Source organism: Dromiciops gliroides, chromosome 1 (genome assembly GCF_019393635.1).
Source record: "Dromiciops gliroides isolate mDroGli1 chromosome 1, mDroGli1.pri, whole genome shotgun sequence".
Lineage (NCBI taxonomy): Eukaryota > Metazoa > Chordata > Mammalia > Microbiotheria > Microbiotheriidae > Dromiciops > Dromiciops gliroides.
The window spans coordinates 668,464,381-668,477,925 of record NC_057861.1 but is presented as its reverse complement, the minus strand read 5'-3'; the positions used below and the strand labels follow the sequence as shown (position 1 = coordinate 668,477,925).

The 13,545-nt window shown below is 42.0% G+C and overlaps 2 protein-coding genes across 3 annotated transcripts in view; one reads left to right on the top strand and one right to left on the bottom strand.

The window, feature by feature from the left end:
* KIF9 (kinesin family member 9) overlaps positions 1–6,348 on the bottom strand; it is an 84,081-nt gene extending 77,733 nt beyond the window's left edge. The window contains 2 exon segments of the mRNA XM_043978199.1: positions 1,519–1,616; positions 6,141–6,348. Coding sequence (XP_043834134.1) covers positions 1,519–1,611 — 93 coding nt within the window. The 5' untranslated portion in view covers positions 1,612–1,616; positions 6,141–6,348.
* A 145-nt stretch (positions 6,349–6,493) lies between these two features.
* Positions 6,494–13,545, top strand: part of KLHL18 (kelch like family member 18) — a 76,058-nt gene continuing 69,006 nt past the window's right edge. For both annotated transcript variants that reach the window (XM_043977409.1, XM_043977410.1), the window contains exon 1: positions 6,494–6,745. In XM_043977409.1, the coding sequence (XP_043833344.1) occupies positions 6,617–6,745 (129 nt within the window). In that variant the 5' untranslated portion in view covers positions 6,494–6,616. The remainder of the gene's footprint in view (positions 6,746–13,545) is intronic.

The window sequence follows — 13,545 nt, the reverse complement described above, 5'->3', positions numbered from 1 at the left end:
GGAGATGGTCAGTAAAGATCTAAAGTGGTAGTAGTGGTAAACAGAAAGCCTTAACATGGCTTTATCACAAACAGGTCATGTCAAATTAACATTTTTTTTTTCTGGCAGGGCAATGAGGGTTGATTGCTCAGGGTCACATAGCTAGTGTCAAGAGGCTGGATTTTAACTCAGGTCGTCCTGAATCCAGGGCTGGTGCTTTATCCACTGTGCCACCTAGCTGCCTCCTTTTCTTTTCTTTTTTTTTTAACAGGGTTACTCAAGTGGTAGCTCAAGGGATTTATTGAGATTTGAACAAAATATTTGATAAAGTTTTTCACACTATTCTTATGGAAAAGATGGAGATATCTGGGATATGATACAACTAACTGGATTCAGAACTGGATAAGTAGCCAAATTCAACTAGTAGTCACTAATGGTTCAATGTTAACTTGGAAAGAAGTGTCCAGCGTAGAGCCCCAAGAATCTGTGTGCTATTTACCATTTTCTATCAATGATTGGCTTAAGACATAGAAGGACATGCTTATCAAATCAATGAGCCAAGTAATAAAGAAACATTTATTTAGTGTCTATTAAGTGCCAGAAAAGGATAGTTAAGAAACTGAATGACAGTCAGGGTTCAAAAGATGTAGGCTGGTTGGACCATTGAGCCAAACTTTATAAGGTAGAATCTGATAGAGATAAATATAAAATCTTATACATGTTAAAAAAAGTCAGCTTTCCAAAGTCAAAATGGGAATGGCATAATTAGAAACTGAAATGTGAGTTAACAGTTTAATATGGAAGCAAAGAAAGCTAATGTGATCTTAGTTGGTATTAAAGGAACAGAAGGAAGTCTAAGTCTTACTATAGTCTACTGGTTGGACCATATACAGAATTTTGTGTTCAGTTCTGGGAACCACATTTTAGGAAGAGGACAAAACAGCTGTCTTGAAGTATTTGAAGAATAAAATTTATCTAGAGGTATTAAATTTGTTCCATTTGAACCTTAGGGGACAGAATTAAGACTAATGGCTGGAAGATACAAAGGGGGAAATTTAAGCTTAGTCTAAGGAAATAATCCCTAACAATGAGATCTATCCAAAAGTGAAATTGGCTGCCTTGGGAGATAGTGCATTCCCCTTCACTTGAGGTCTCTAAGTAAAGGCTGGGTGACCACTTGTTGGATATGTTATAGAGGTGATTTTTTTCCCATGTATGGTTGAAATAAATAGTTATTAATGTCCCTTCTGACTCTGAAATTCTGGAATTATATAATTTAAGGATAATTTTTTTGAGTCTTAGATAAAAGCATGAAGGAAAAGGAAAGGTCTTTGAGTTTTCTCATCCGTAAAGTGAAGTTAGATTAGCTAATCTTTAAAGTGCTTCCTCAACTTTAGAATTCTATGGTAAAACACACACTGGTACTTCAAAGAGCTGTTTCTGAAATAGTATCAACTTGGATAACATGAATCCCCCAAATGAAACTGTACTCAGCTAAGAGAGATCAGTGCAAATGGAGCCTTCGTAGAGAATAGTTACCTTGTTGTCTTCTCCAAAGGTGATCATTTCATAAGCAAATTCATCTGTGGGTTTGACCCGTACATATGCGTGCACTTTTTTTCGAGTGCTCATTTTTACTAAGGAGAAAAGAAAGAAACTTTCAGTAGTGTTTTAAAAGATTTTAATTTTTTATAGGCCCACTAAGTCTTTTTAATATGTGAAAATAATCTGAGAATACTGGGGCAGATAAAAATTAAGGTTAAGTAAATTCTATTTTTAGTTCCCTTTGGTCTTTTAAAAAATACATTAAGCTTTGCAGCAAACACTCTTTTGCACCAATACTTTCCTGGTGATGTTTTTTGGCTATGAATTATGGAAAATCTTGATCTCAGAAAAAATAAACATGACCTAAAGAATTAAGGTGGGATAAATGTGCTGCAGGACATCAATAACTTGAGCATGACTGGCTTAAACCTCATCATGCGGGCTATGGCATCTTCAAAAGGAAGCAGGGCTGACTACAGAGCAAGAACAAGAGATGACAGCTTGAGTGGTCCCCTGGCACCTATCCCAAGGTATTTAAAGACCTTAGAGGGATGCTTCTGGCATGCTGGACCAAATCTCTAGGGAGCAGTTATAAGAAAGACATGGACAAGAATCATACAGAGTAAGAAGGTATAGAGGAGTTATCTGTATAAGGAGGGGAAGAAAGTGTTTATATCGATGATATCACAGATTCATCGCAGCATGCCAAGTTTAGCCTTAATAATTTTTGTTTTGTTTTGTTTTTTCTTTTTCTTTTTTGCAGGGCAATGAGGGTTAAGTGACTTGCTCAGGGTCACATAGCTAGTAAGTGTCGTGTCTGAGGCTAGATTTGAACTCAGGTCTTCCTGAATCCAGGGCTGGTGCTTTTATCCACTGTGCCACCTAGCTGCCCCAGCCTTAATAATTTTTTTTGTTTGTTTTTTGTAGGGCAATGAGGGTTAAGTGACTTGCCCAAGGTCACACAGCTAGTGTCAAGTGTCTGAGGCTGGATTTGAACTCAGGTCCTCCTGAATCCAAGGCCAGTGCTTTATCCACTGCGCCACCTAGCCGTCCCCAGCCTTAATAATTTTTTAAATTAAAAAAGCCTCAAATATTTTAAGTGTATTTCCAAATTAAGGGAAAACTAAAAGAAGATATCATTTATCTGGCTTGCTTTCATCTATATGGTTGGTATAGTGATGGAAAGAGGCTGTTTTTGACTAAAAGACAAGCATTTTTGTTATCTAACCCTTTGGAAGAAATTATGATATCATCACATTGACATTTATACTTTCCAAGTATATAAAGAGGATCTTCTGGCCTCATTTCAAAGGGGAAACCCAGACTGCAGCCTTCTCTGAGAGTCTGGTTTATAATATAGTTCTTCTGAAAGGTCCCAAGATTTCTAAGTTCCTGGAAGCCCCCTGTGACTGCCAGCACAAGAAAGAGCAAATCAATCACCTTCTACACTTCCCATCTCCTCCTCTGTCCTTCAGTCCAACTTGCCACATCACTCCTATACAACTTGTTAGCACCAACCTCACTCACATATTTAATCGACAAATTCCCCAAATGAAATATCCTTCCTTGCCATTAACCCACATCCAGTACTCCATATGACATGCACGACCTTCAAGACTAACCCCACCCAGGACAACAACTCCTCTACCCCAGGCATCCCCTCAATACCAGGTATTGAGCTGATGCTGTGTTGTTTGGCACTTACTGATGCGCCGCTTGTTCTTATGTCGCTTCATTGGAATGTTCGATCTCCCCAGTTAGATTTTAAGCTCCTTGAAGGCAGGGGCTGTATCTTTTATTTCTTATGAATCCCTCCCCACAATGTCTAATGATATTCTCAGTATACAGCAGGTGCTCAAAAAATGCTTGTTGACGGTGATGACCATTGTTAGATGTCGCCGAGTAGTTGAGTCTCCATCCTCACTTCCATCTTCTTGTTTTATGTTGTTTCTCATACCCAGATGTGTTCTCCTCCTGTTCACTTCCTTCACGTACACATGGGTTCACTCTCTCCACTGGGACCATTCTACCTGTTGAGCCCTTAACCCTTTCTCTTTCCAGAGACTTTTTAGGAAGACATCCAACTCTCCAAGTGGAGAAAACCTCCTCTTGTTTCAATAAACTTTTTCTTTCAGTCTTTCACACATGTAGCCAAGTCTGGAAAGAATACTAGGCTTGTAGAATCCACTGTTCAGTCAATGTCTAGTATTTTCAGAAAACTTGGATTTAAGGCCCTTGGCTAAGCCACTTACAAGATGTGTGACCTTTGCCAAACCACTGTGCCTCAGTTTCGTCACCTGTAAAATGAAGTCAGACTAGATAACTTCTAAGGGCCTTTCTAACTCGAGTGTTCTCTGAGTCATCACTCCCTAGCTTTATTATCTTTTATCAGCAGTGCCTCCTCAATGTCAGGAACACCTAATTTTTCCTTTCCCTGATCTCTCTATATGTACACTTCCTGGGTACAGTATGGGATAACTGCATAACTGAAAGAACAATGAGTTGCTAAGTCCAGAGAATGAACAGACTAGAACAATGGGCCCAAACTAACAAGATAAATGCAAAATACTCATTTTAAAAAATAATTTAGTTTAAAAGACATCAACTGTACATGCGCAGAACAGGGGAGATGAGAATTTCATGTGAAAAAATCTTTAGGGAATTTAGTGGACTACATTGTGCTCAATATAAGCCCTGTTCTGTTCAGTGTTTTGTTTTGTTTGTTTGTCTTGGTGAGGCAATTGGGGTTAAGTGACTTGCCCAGGGTCACACAGCTAGTAAGTGTTAAGTGTCTGAGGCCGGATTTGAACTCAGGTCCTCCTGACTCCAGGGCCAGTGCTCTACCCACTGTGCCACCTAGCTGCCCCCAGTGTTTTGTTAATGACTTGGATGAAGGCATAGATGAGGTGTTTATCAAATCTGGAGATGATATAAAGATGAGAGACAGAATTAATGCTCTGGCTGACAAAACTGGGATCCCAAAAGATCTCTACCTGATGAAACCCAGTTGGATCTAATCAACTGAAATTCAATAGGAGTGAGTGTAAATTCCTACACTTGGTTTCAAAAAGTCAATTGTACAAGTACAGAATGGGGAAAACTTGACCAGATAACAGCACGTGTAAAAAAGATTGTGATGTTTTAGTAGACTGGAAGTATAATACAAGTCAGCATTGAGATATAAAAGCATATGTATACATACATATATATACATAATTTTTTAAGCCAGACCTATGATTACATTGGTAGAGATCCTCTACAATTAAGATTAGCCTCTTCTCTTGAACTTACATCCTTAGGTTTTTTTTGCCTGGAGCACTGAGAAGTGTAAGCAGTATTTATCAGACATGAAACCTAAACCTAGGTTGTCTTCCTCACTATGAGGCCATCTCTGTAACCACTAGCTGCTTCTCTAAAGTAATCTTAGGCCTCATTAATAAAAAGAAGCAGGGTGTTCAGGAAAGGGGAGAGAATGAATAAAATCTCAGTTTTCCCATATATAAAGTGATGGGTTAGCTTCAATGACCTCTAAGGTCCCTTCCAGCTCAAAATCTATAATCCTATGATCCTTACAGCCTATCAGTAAGGGAACATTTTTGCTTCCTTCCCCAAGAGACCTTCATTTTTTTTAGTGTAGCAGGCATTCTTTTTTTTTTTTTTGTGAGGCAATTGGGGTTAAGTGACTTGCCCAGGGTCACACAGCTAGTAAGTGTTAAGTGTCTGAGGCCAGCTTTGAACTCAGGTCCTCCTGACTCCAGGGCCCGTGCTCTATCCACTGCACTACCTAGCTGCCCCTGTAGCAGGCATTCTTAACCTGGGCTCCATGAACTTGCTTTTAAATAATATTTTAATACTATTTCTTTTTTTCTGTTGTTTTATTTTTTCCATCATATAACTATTTCACTAAAATTGGTTTTCTTTGAAATCCTATGTGTTTTATGTATTTAAAAACATTATTCTGAGGGGTCCATGCCACAACACACCAGTGTCGTTTTGGAAAGAACACTAACTAGCCTTGGAGTCAGAGACCTGGGTTTGAATCTCAGCTCCAACACTTACAGTTGTGTGACTCTGGGCAGGTTTCCTCATTTATCATCAGGGGAAAATCATTCTTGCACTTCTTACCTCCCAGAATCACGGTGAGAGGAAAGAACCTAGTAAATTTCAAAGTACTATAGAAACAGGAGTTAGCAACTTTTCAGAAGCATTGAAGAGCAAACTGAATTTGGAGTCAGAAGCAGCAGGTTGAAATATCAGTTTTCTTACTAAACTACCTGCCAGTCTGAGGGAATTAGTTCAACGAGATGGTCTGTCCAGTCCCTCCAGCTCTGATAGTCTATATTCTGCCGTTTTCCCCAGCTTTCAAACATACGATGGGCCATAGTTTGTTTCCCTGGAGGTAGCCTCAGTTTCCTCATCTGTAAAATGGGGGACAATCGACCCTCCTGACAGATTTGCTGCGAGGAAAGCGCCTTGAAGCGCTCTAAAAATGGGGGCTATTCTTATTTTAGAGACCCTCACCCGCCCCCCTCCTCTTCTTCCTCCTTCTTGGGGATCAGGCCCTGGCGCTGCTGTGGGCCTCTCGCACCCAGGCCTGTCTCCTCTCCCCTCCTTACCTTTCACAGTCAGTCTTCCTACACCCCCCAGAGGGCAGGGAATCCCACCAGGTCCGAGGGCAGCTACACAAGCAGCGGCAGCGGGAGCAGCAGCGACAGCGGCGGCAGAAAAAGCTGCAGCAAACCAGCCCTCATCCAAGGCGGGAAACGGAATATTCAGGGCTCTGTGGCGCAGGAATGTGTATACCGTTGCTATGGTGACGTGACGCCACCTGGAATCTCCGGAAACATCCGAAGGGGAGGGACGGGGTGGGGCAAAGGAAGGGGAAAGCGGGGTAGGCGTGGCTTCCTGAGACCCGGCCGAGAGGGAGGGCGGCTCGGAGCCGGAAGTGAGGCTTAGGCGTTTCCGGGAGGCGGAGCTACGGCGGCCGCTCGGGGCCGCACCTGTCCTAAGCCGCCCGGCTGGTGCAGTTGGGTCGCTAGAGAGGGAGACTCTTTGCCGCCGCAGTTGCGGCCGGCCTTGGGGGTGGGGGAAGATGGTGGAAGACGGAGTGGAAGAGCTGGAAGATCTTGTGCATTTTTCTGTGTCGGAGCTGCCGAGCCGGGGATACGGGGTGATGGAGGAAATCCGGCGGCAGGGGAAGCTATGCGATGTGACCCTGAAGGTGCTGGGGCTGGGGGGAGAGGAGAGGATTGAGAGAAAGAGAGAGAGAGAGAGAGAGAGAGAGAGAGAGAGAGAGAGAGAGAGAGAGAGAGAGAGGGGTGGGAGAGGAAGGGGAAGTGAGAGAGGAGAGAGACAGAAACACAGAGAGAGAGATAACTGAGGAGAGAGAAGGAGAGATGGTGGAGGAGAGGAAAGGAGAGGAGAGGGGGAAAGATGGGAGAGGAATGAGAGAAGGGTAGAGACAGAGGAGAGAAGGGAGGGAGACAGAGATGGGAGAAGTGAGGGAGGAGAAAGAAGGGAGAAGGGAAGAGAGAGAGAAAGTGGAAGTCAGAGGAGAGAGATGGGAGGAGAGAGAAAAGAGATAGAAGAAATGGTGGTGAGAGAGAAGGGAGAAATAGGAAGGAGAAAAGGAGAATGGGTAGAGAAGGGGGAGGGAGAGGACAGAGAGAAGGGAAAAGAAGGGGGAATTAAGAGAGAGCGGGTGAGGAGAAAAAGAAGGAAGTTGGAGAGGAGACAGGATAGATGTTGGAAGAGAGAAGAGAGAGATGGTGGAGGAGAGAGAAGGGAAGAGGTAGGGAGGAGAGAGAAAAGAGATGGTAGAGGAGAGAGAGAAGGAGAGAACAGAGGGAGGGGAGAGATGGGGAGAAGAGAAAGGGAAATGAGAAAAGAGAGGGAGATATGGGAAGAGAAAGAAGGAGGAGAGAAAAAGAGAGAGCAGAGAGATGGGGAGGAGAAAGAGAAGGGGAAATAAGAAAGAAGGGGAAGAGATGGGGAGGAGAAAGGGGAGAGGTGGGGAGGAGAGAGATGAGAGATGGTGGAAGAAAGAGAGAAAGGGAAGATGAGAAAGAGGTGGAGGAGAAAAAGATGGGAGAGATGGAGGGAGAGAAAAGGGAGAGTTAGAGAAACATGAAAGAAGAGGGAGAAAAGAAAGGGAGAAATGGAGAGGAAAGAGATAGAATAGGAGAAAAGGGAGAGATTGGAGAAGAAAGTGAAGGGGGAGAGAAATGAGAGAAGGGAAAAAGAAGGGGGAGATTGAGTGAGGAAAGGGCGAAAATGATGGGAGAAATGGGAAGCAGAGAAGGGAAGAAAAGGGAGAGAAAGATGGGGAGGAGAGAGGAAAGGAACAGAGAAATGGAAAGAAGGAAGAGAGAAGAGGGAGAGAAAAATGAGAGAAGGGAGAGGAGAAAGGGAAAAAAAGGGGAGGAGAAAAGTTAGATGTGAAAGAAGAGGGAGAATCAGGAAAGGCAGCAAAGGAGGGAGAAGGGAGGGAGATGGGAGAAGAGAAGGAAAAGGGACAGAAGGGCTAGATGCTGGAGGGTTGAGAGAAAATGAAGTATAGAAAGCAATGAGAGAAGATTGATGAGAGAGGACAGAGAGAAGGGAGAGAGATGAGAAAATTATGGTAGAGGAGAGTTGAGAGAGGAAGGAAAGGAGAGATATGGAGCAGGAAAGAGAAGAATGGAGGAGAGAAAATAGGGATGGGGAGAAAGGGTAAAGGTTCTGAGGGTTTGGGTTTGTGGGAGATGAGAAGAGGGGACATTGAGCTGAGAGGCAGTGTGAGGGCTATAGGGGGTGTGCATTGGGCCTTGTGTCTGTGGGGAGAATCAGACAAATGAGGGAGAAGGAAGAAGGAAAAGAGAAAAGATACTAGGAGTGTGAGAAAGGGGAGAGGATGGTTAGGGGTTAGTGGGAGAAATGATGTTGTGAGGGCAAGACCAGAGGCTAGGTTTCTGGTACATACAGAAGTTGTGAGAGAGAAAAGCTGGGCATCTTAGAGAAGAAAGGCAGGGAGGTGATGACATTATTGGGGTATGTGTGTTGGGGAGGTGATCAGAAAGAGAGACCGAATGTTAACTCCTTTAGGAGTTAATTCCTTCAAAACTCAGCACAAGTGTTTCTCTTAGATGAGAGGCCTTTCCTGATTCTGTTCAACTACTATTCTGCACTCTTCCCATTACTTTGTATTTAATTAAGATATAATTTTTTACTCACTTTGGTATACTTGTTTTCCCCATAGAATGTAAATTCCTTGAGGGCAAGGACTGTTTTATTTTTTATTTATTTGTTTTTGTGATTGTTTTTGGGTTAGCAGTGCCTGTCATATCAGACCAGTGATAAATGCTTATTGATTGATTAGGAGGGCGTATATCAAATGGATTAGTCAATATTGAGTTTGGGGGCTCTTTCTATAAAGTAGAGATGGATATATTTTTTTTTTCACAAATTTTAATGGTATTGAGGGAGCCTTCTGTTTTCCTCTCTTAGTCCCTGTGTAGAACCAAGGATTTGAAGTATTTGAGGATGTAAAAAAAACCACCAAAAAACCCTTCATCTAACCTTCATTTAATTGGGAAAGCGTGTCTTCTTGAAGGGGAGGAAGTTGGTATTCCTTTTTGGGGGGGCTGGAAGACAGATTCAAGTGAAAGGAATTGAGCAGATAGGGAGAATACATGAAAGATTTCGAGGCCTAGTGAATAATTTATATTTTGCCATGAAGCAGCAGAAGTTAATGGAGATATATAAATAGTAGAGTTAGGTGATTATGACAGTGGTACTTCAGGCTAATTGACAAAGGACATCATGGATATCTGGTGAAAAGAAACTGGCTCCTGTTCTGGGATGGGGATACTTGGACTAGAGATTTGTCCATTATTATGTGGGAGGGAGCAGGAAAAGAACTTCACTTGGAAATGCTATGGAGGAGAAAACAATTGTGGTTTATTAACTTCTGAACAACATAGGAAAGAGAAAAGATTGAAGTTCTGCTTCTGTGTGCCTCCTTGTTGGCAAGTAACATTCAAAATTGTGCCTGATGTTCAAGGTCTCCAACAACCTTACACCAACTTGCCTGTCAGGCCTTCTGTCATTATTTCCTGTCACTTACCACTATCCTCAAGCCAAAGTGGACATTGCTCTGTTCCTGTCCTTCAATCTCATGTCTCAATGCCTTTGCTAATGTGGAATGTCTTACTTACCTCTTCTCCACTCATCTGTTGAATTCCTAACTATCCTTTAAAAGTCTAGCCCAAATGCCATCTCCTGCAGGAAGCTTTTCCCACGCCTTTCCTTCACTTCCTCTTCTGCTGGTAAAGAGCTTCCTTAGATTTCTCATCACTTTTGTCTTGCAGTCTCTTACACTTATTATCTAATGTTTCTAACTGTATAGTCTTGAGGCCCAAAATCATATTTGATTTAAACTTTGTATCTCCCCAGTGCTGTGTTCACAGCAGGCACTTAGTAAATGTTTGTTGTATTTATTATATTTACATTTCTTCCATATAGTCACATTTAGCACACTTATCAATCTCAGTCACTTGAAACCACTCTACTATCCAAGATCTTAAACTCTGAAATTTCATTGTGACTATAATCTCTTTTAGTCTTTCCATCTAACTCACTGCCCCATACCTGCTTTACCTGGTTTTTGTTTTCTAATTCTTTGACTGTTCATTTTTCTAGATCTATTACCCCAGGTCTCATTGTGAAGTTTGGATTCCATTATTGGCCATTTCTATAATGTCCTTGAGAGTGCACCAGAATCATCCCCTTGTCCTGGTGAATTGGCCTTGCCACTCATCAGTCTTGGACACATTCCACTTTTTACCCATCCTGCTTCTTGACCCACGCTGTCAAATGTTATTGGATAAAGTCATGAAACCAGGATGACTCCACTAGCAATTCCTGCATATTTTTTATTCAATCCTTAGTAGATTCCTGATCACCTTCCCCACATCAAGTTCGAAATGTTTTCACATTTCTCAAGTTCTCCCACATTCCTTACTAAGAAGATAAAGGTGATTTAACTTGGGTTCCCTTAGCTTTTCTTCTTGTCATCTCTAAATTTCTGAACCTTCACACATTGTCTAATCCTTTCTGCCTTTCTACAAAAAGTAACTGGCAACTTCCTTTCCAAGACCAATTTCTCTACTTGTTTCCTTTATTGTATCTCTTCCTGCTCTTTCCCACCCTTCTTTTCAGTTATCTACTCTCCTTTATATGTTCAGTCTCTCCTTTTTTTTTTTTCAGTGAGGCATTTGGGGTTAAGTGACTTGCCCAGGGTCACACAGCTAGTAAGTATCAAGTGTCTGAGGCCGGATTTGAACTCAGGTACTCCTGACTCCAGGGCCGGTGCTCTATCCACTGCACCACCTAGCTGCCCCCAGTCTCTCCTTCTTTATATTGTTTTCATCTCTTTTGCCTTATAACATGTTCTGGTCTCCCCTTTCCTAAAGAAGAACCTTCCCTGGACAAGATTCTGTGAACTTCTTAAGCTACTATCTTTTTCCCCCCTCTTTCCTGAGCTCTTCACCTTACAGAAAGTATAGGCTACCATCACTCCTCCACTTCCTTTCATCATTTTCATACTTCTACCCTTTGCAATTAGGCGTTTCCTCCAGCACTCTACTTAAATTTCTTCCAAAGTCACTCATCATCTATTAGACAAGTCAAGCAGCCTTTTTCAGTCCTCAGCATCCTTGATCTCTACAGCATTTGATACTTTCCATCTCTCCTCCTCCCTTGGCTTTGGTGAGTGACAGTACTTTGTCCTTCTCTAACTATTCCTTCTTAGTCCTTTTCTTCTAAGTGTTGCCATTCCCCAAGGCTCTGTTTTTACCTTTCTTCTCACTATGTGTTTTTTCCCTTGGTGATTTCAAAAACTCCTATTTCTTCAACTCTGGCCTCTGTGTGCATTATAATAGTAGCTGGCATTAACAGAGCACTTTAAGGTTTACAGAGTGCTGCTTTATGTAATTTATCTCAATTGATCCTCACACCACTGCCTCGAGGTAGATGCTATGGGTCTATTATCCCCTCCTCCTGTTTTTGAGATGATATTTGAAAGGAAGGCTCAGAGAAATGAAGTGGCCTAGCCTTGAGCACAGCAAGTCCGTGTCAAAGGTGAGACTTGAGTCTTGTTCTGATGTAGGAGAGAAAGTATTCCTGTTACTCTTTTCTTCACCTCCAGAATGTTACTTCTCACCTAAGATTCTCTGGGTCTAGGCCCACATTGTCCTAGTGAGATAGCTCTTATGTCTCATAGTTGAACTTCAATGGAATACAATATTGCGCTATTTCCTTTTGTCCAGTGTGCAGTAATTGCTAGTGGATGCTGAGTGCAGTTTCTCATCAAATTCAGTTTTAAGAGTAACATTTTTGATTCTGGAAACTTATTTAGCTGCTTCTTTTTAATAATAATTTACTTGATGATGTAATTTTAGGTGGAGAAGGAAGCAAAGTATTCCCCAATAGGAATGTAATTGGAGGGCATGTTGACACATGCCTTTGTATGCTATATACATTACATATAGAGTGTTACATCAGCAAACTCATTTGGAATTGACATAGCTACTCATTAAAGGATACTCTATTCATAGGCCCTGCTGATCTGAGTATCCCCATGAAAATGCTATTAGTGATGTCATCTTTTAACACAAGGGGCAAAAATGTGTATAGATGTTCAGAAAGAAAAGCCATTGTGTTTCTGAAGAAATGTTGAAACTCTTTACAGCTGATCCTCTGAACTGTTCAACTGTTTTCTTTTCCTTCTAATTTAAGAGTATGGGCCAATTCTTTTCCCAAAGTGCCTGCTTTTAAATGTGGTGTGCTTTGTATGTGTGCATGTGCATGCATGTTAATACATAAACCACTCCTACTGGCCCCTCACCACATCAGTGATTGATTAGGACTGACTTTTAGAGAATCCTGCAGAAACACAGAGCTAGGCAGATCTTTTTAGCATGAATAATTAATCATTCAGAAGCCAGCCTTGGTTTCTTTCTTGTCATTTATTGGAAAATTCTAGCCAGAACCTCAACATGTATCACGTGACTAAAGAAGTTGACACCGGCTACAGTGTGGGTGGGAATCATCAGTGAGAGGTACACCCTGGAAAATTGAGTTACAAGCTGAGCAGCATTCGTTATGGCTCATCCTCAGGCTTTGGGAGGATATCCAGTTGGGGAGGATTTATGGGAGTCAGCATTTTGTGCTACTGCTTTGCTGCATGGAATACCTTTAGGATATTTACACGAGATTGAGTTCTTTGTTCTCTGGGCCTCTCCTAGCTAATTTCTGCCTCAGCCCTTGAGCTGGATCCCTGTGGATTGATTGGTTCGTGAAGAAAGAGTCCAGGGTATGGTGTGTTGTTGCCCCCCTCCCCTGCCAAAAAATAAGCTAACAGTACATCTCCACACATCTCCAAGTTCAGAATAGACCTTTCAAACCTGCTGTGTGCAAAGGCACTGTACTAGACTCTGGAGAGAAAGATTAAAAATAGCATAGTCTCTGCCCTTCAGCCATTTCTATGCCATTGGTACCCAAGCATCAGGTAAGCAGATGAGACTGATGAAATCTTTAGCCAAGGGAGAGGTAGCCACAAGTGAAGGACTACACTGCCTTCTGCTCTGGTGATTTGGACATTGTAAACCAGTGTTATCAAACTGAAATAGAAATGAAGACCGCCAAACCATACCTAAGGATGTTGACTCAGAAAACCATACATATTTATAGGTTTCTTTTTAAAAGTTGATATGTCAACACAGTAAGATCAGATAGGAACTTTATTTTAATCTCATTCAGGTGTGTTTGTTGGCCGCATGTATCCTGTAGGCTGTGTGTTTGACATCTCTGTTGTAGCTCGTTCAAGAAACTAAAGATGATATGTGTATGTGTGTGTGTGTGTGTGTGTGTGAGAGAGAGAGACAGACTGACAGACAGTGAGAAACAGACAGAAAGACAGAAAAAGAGAGAGAAGAATGAGAGAGAGGAAAGAGAAGAGGAGAGAGAGAAGGAGATACACAG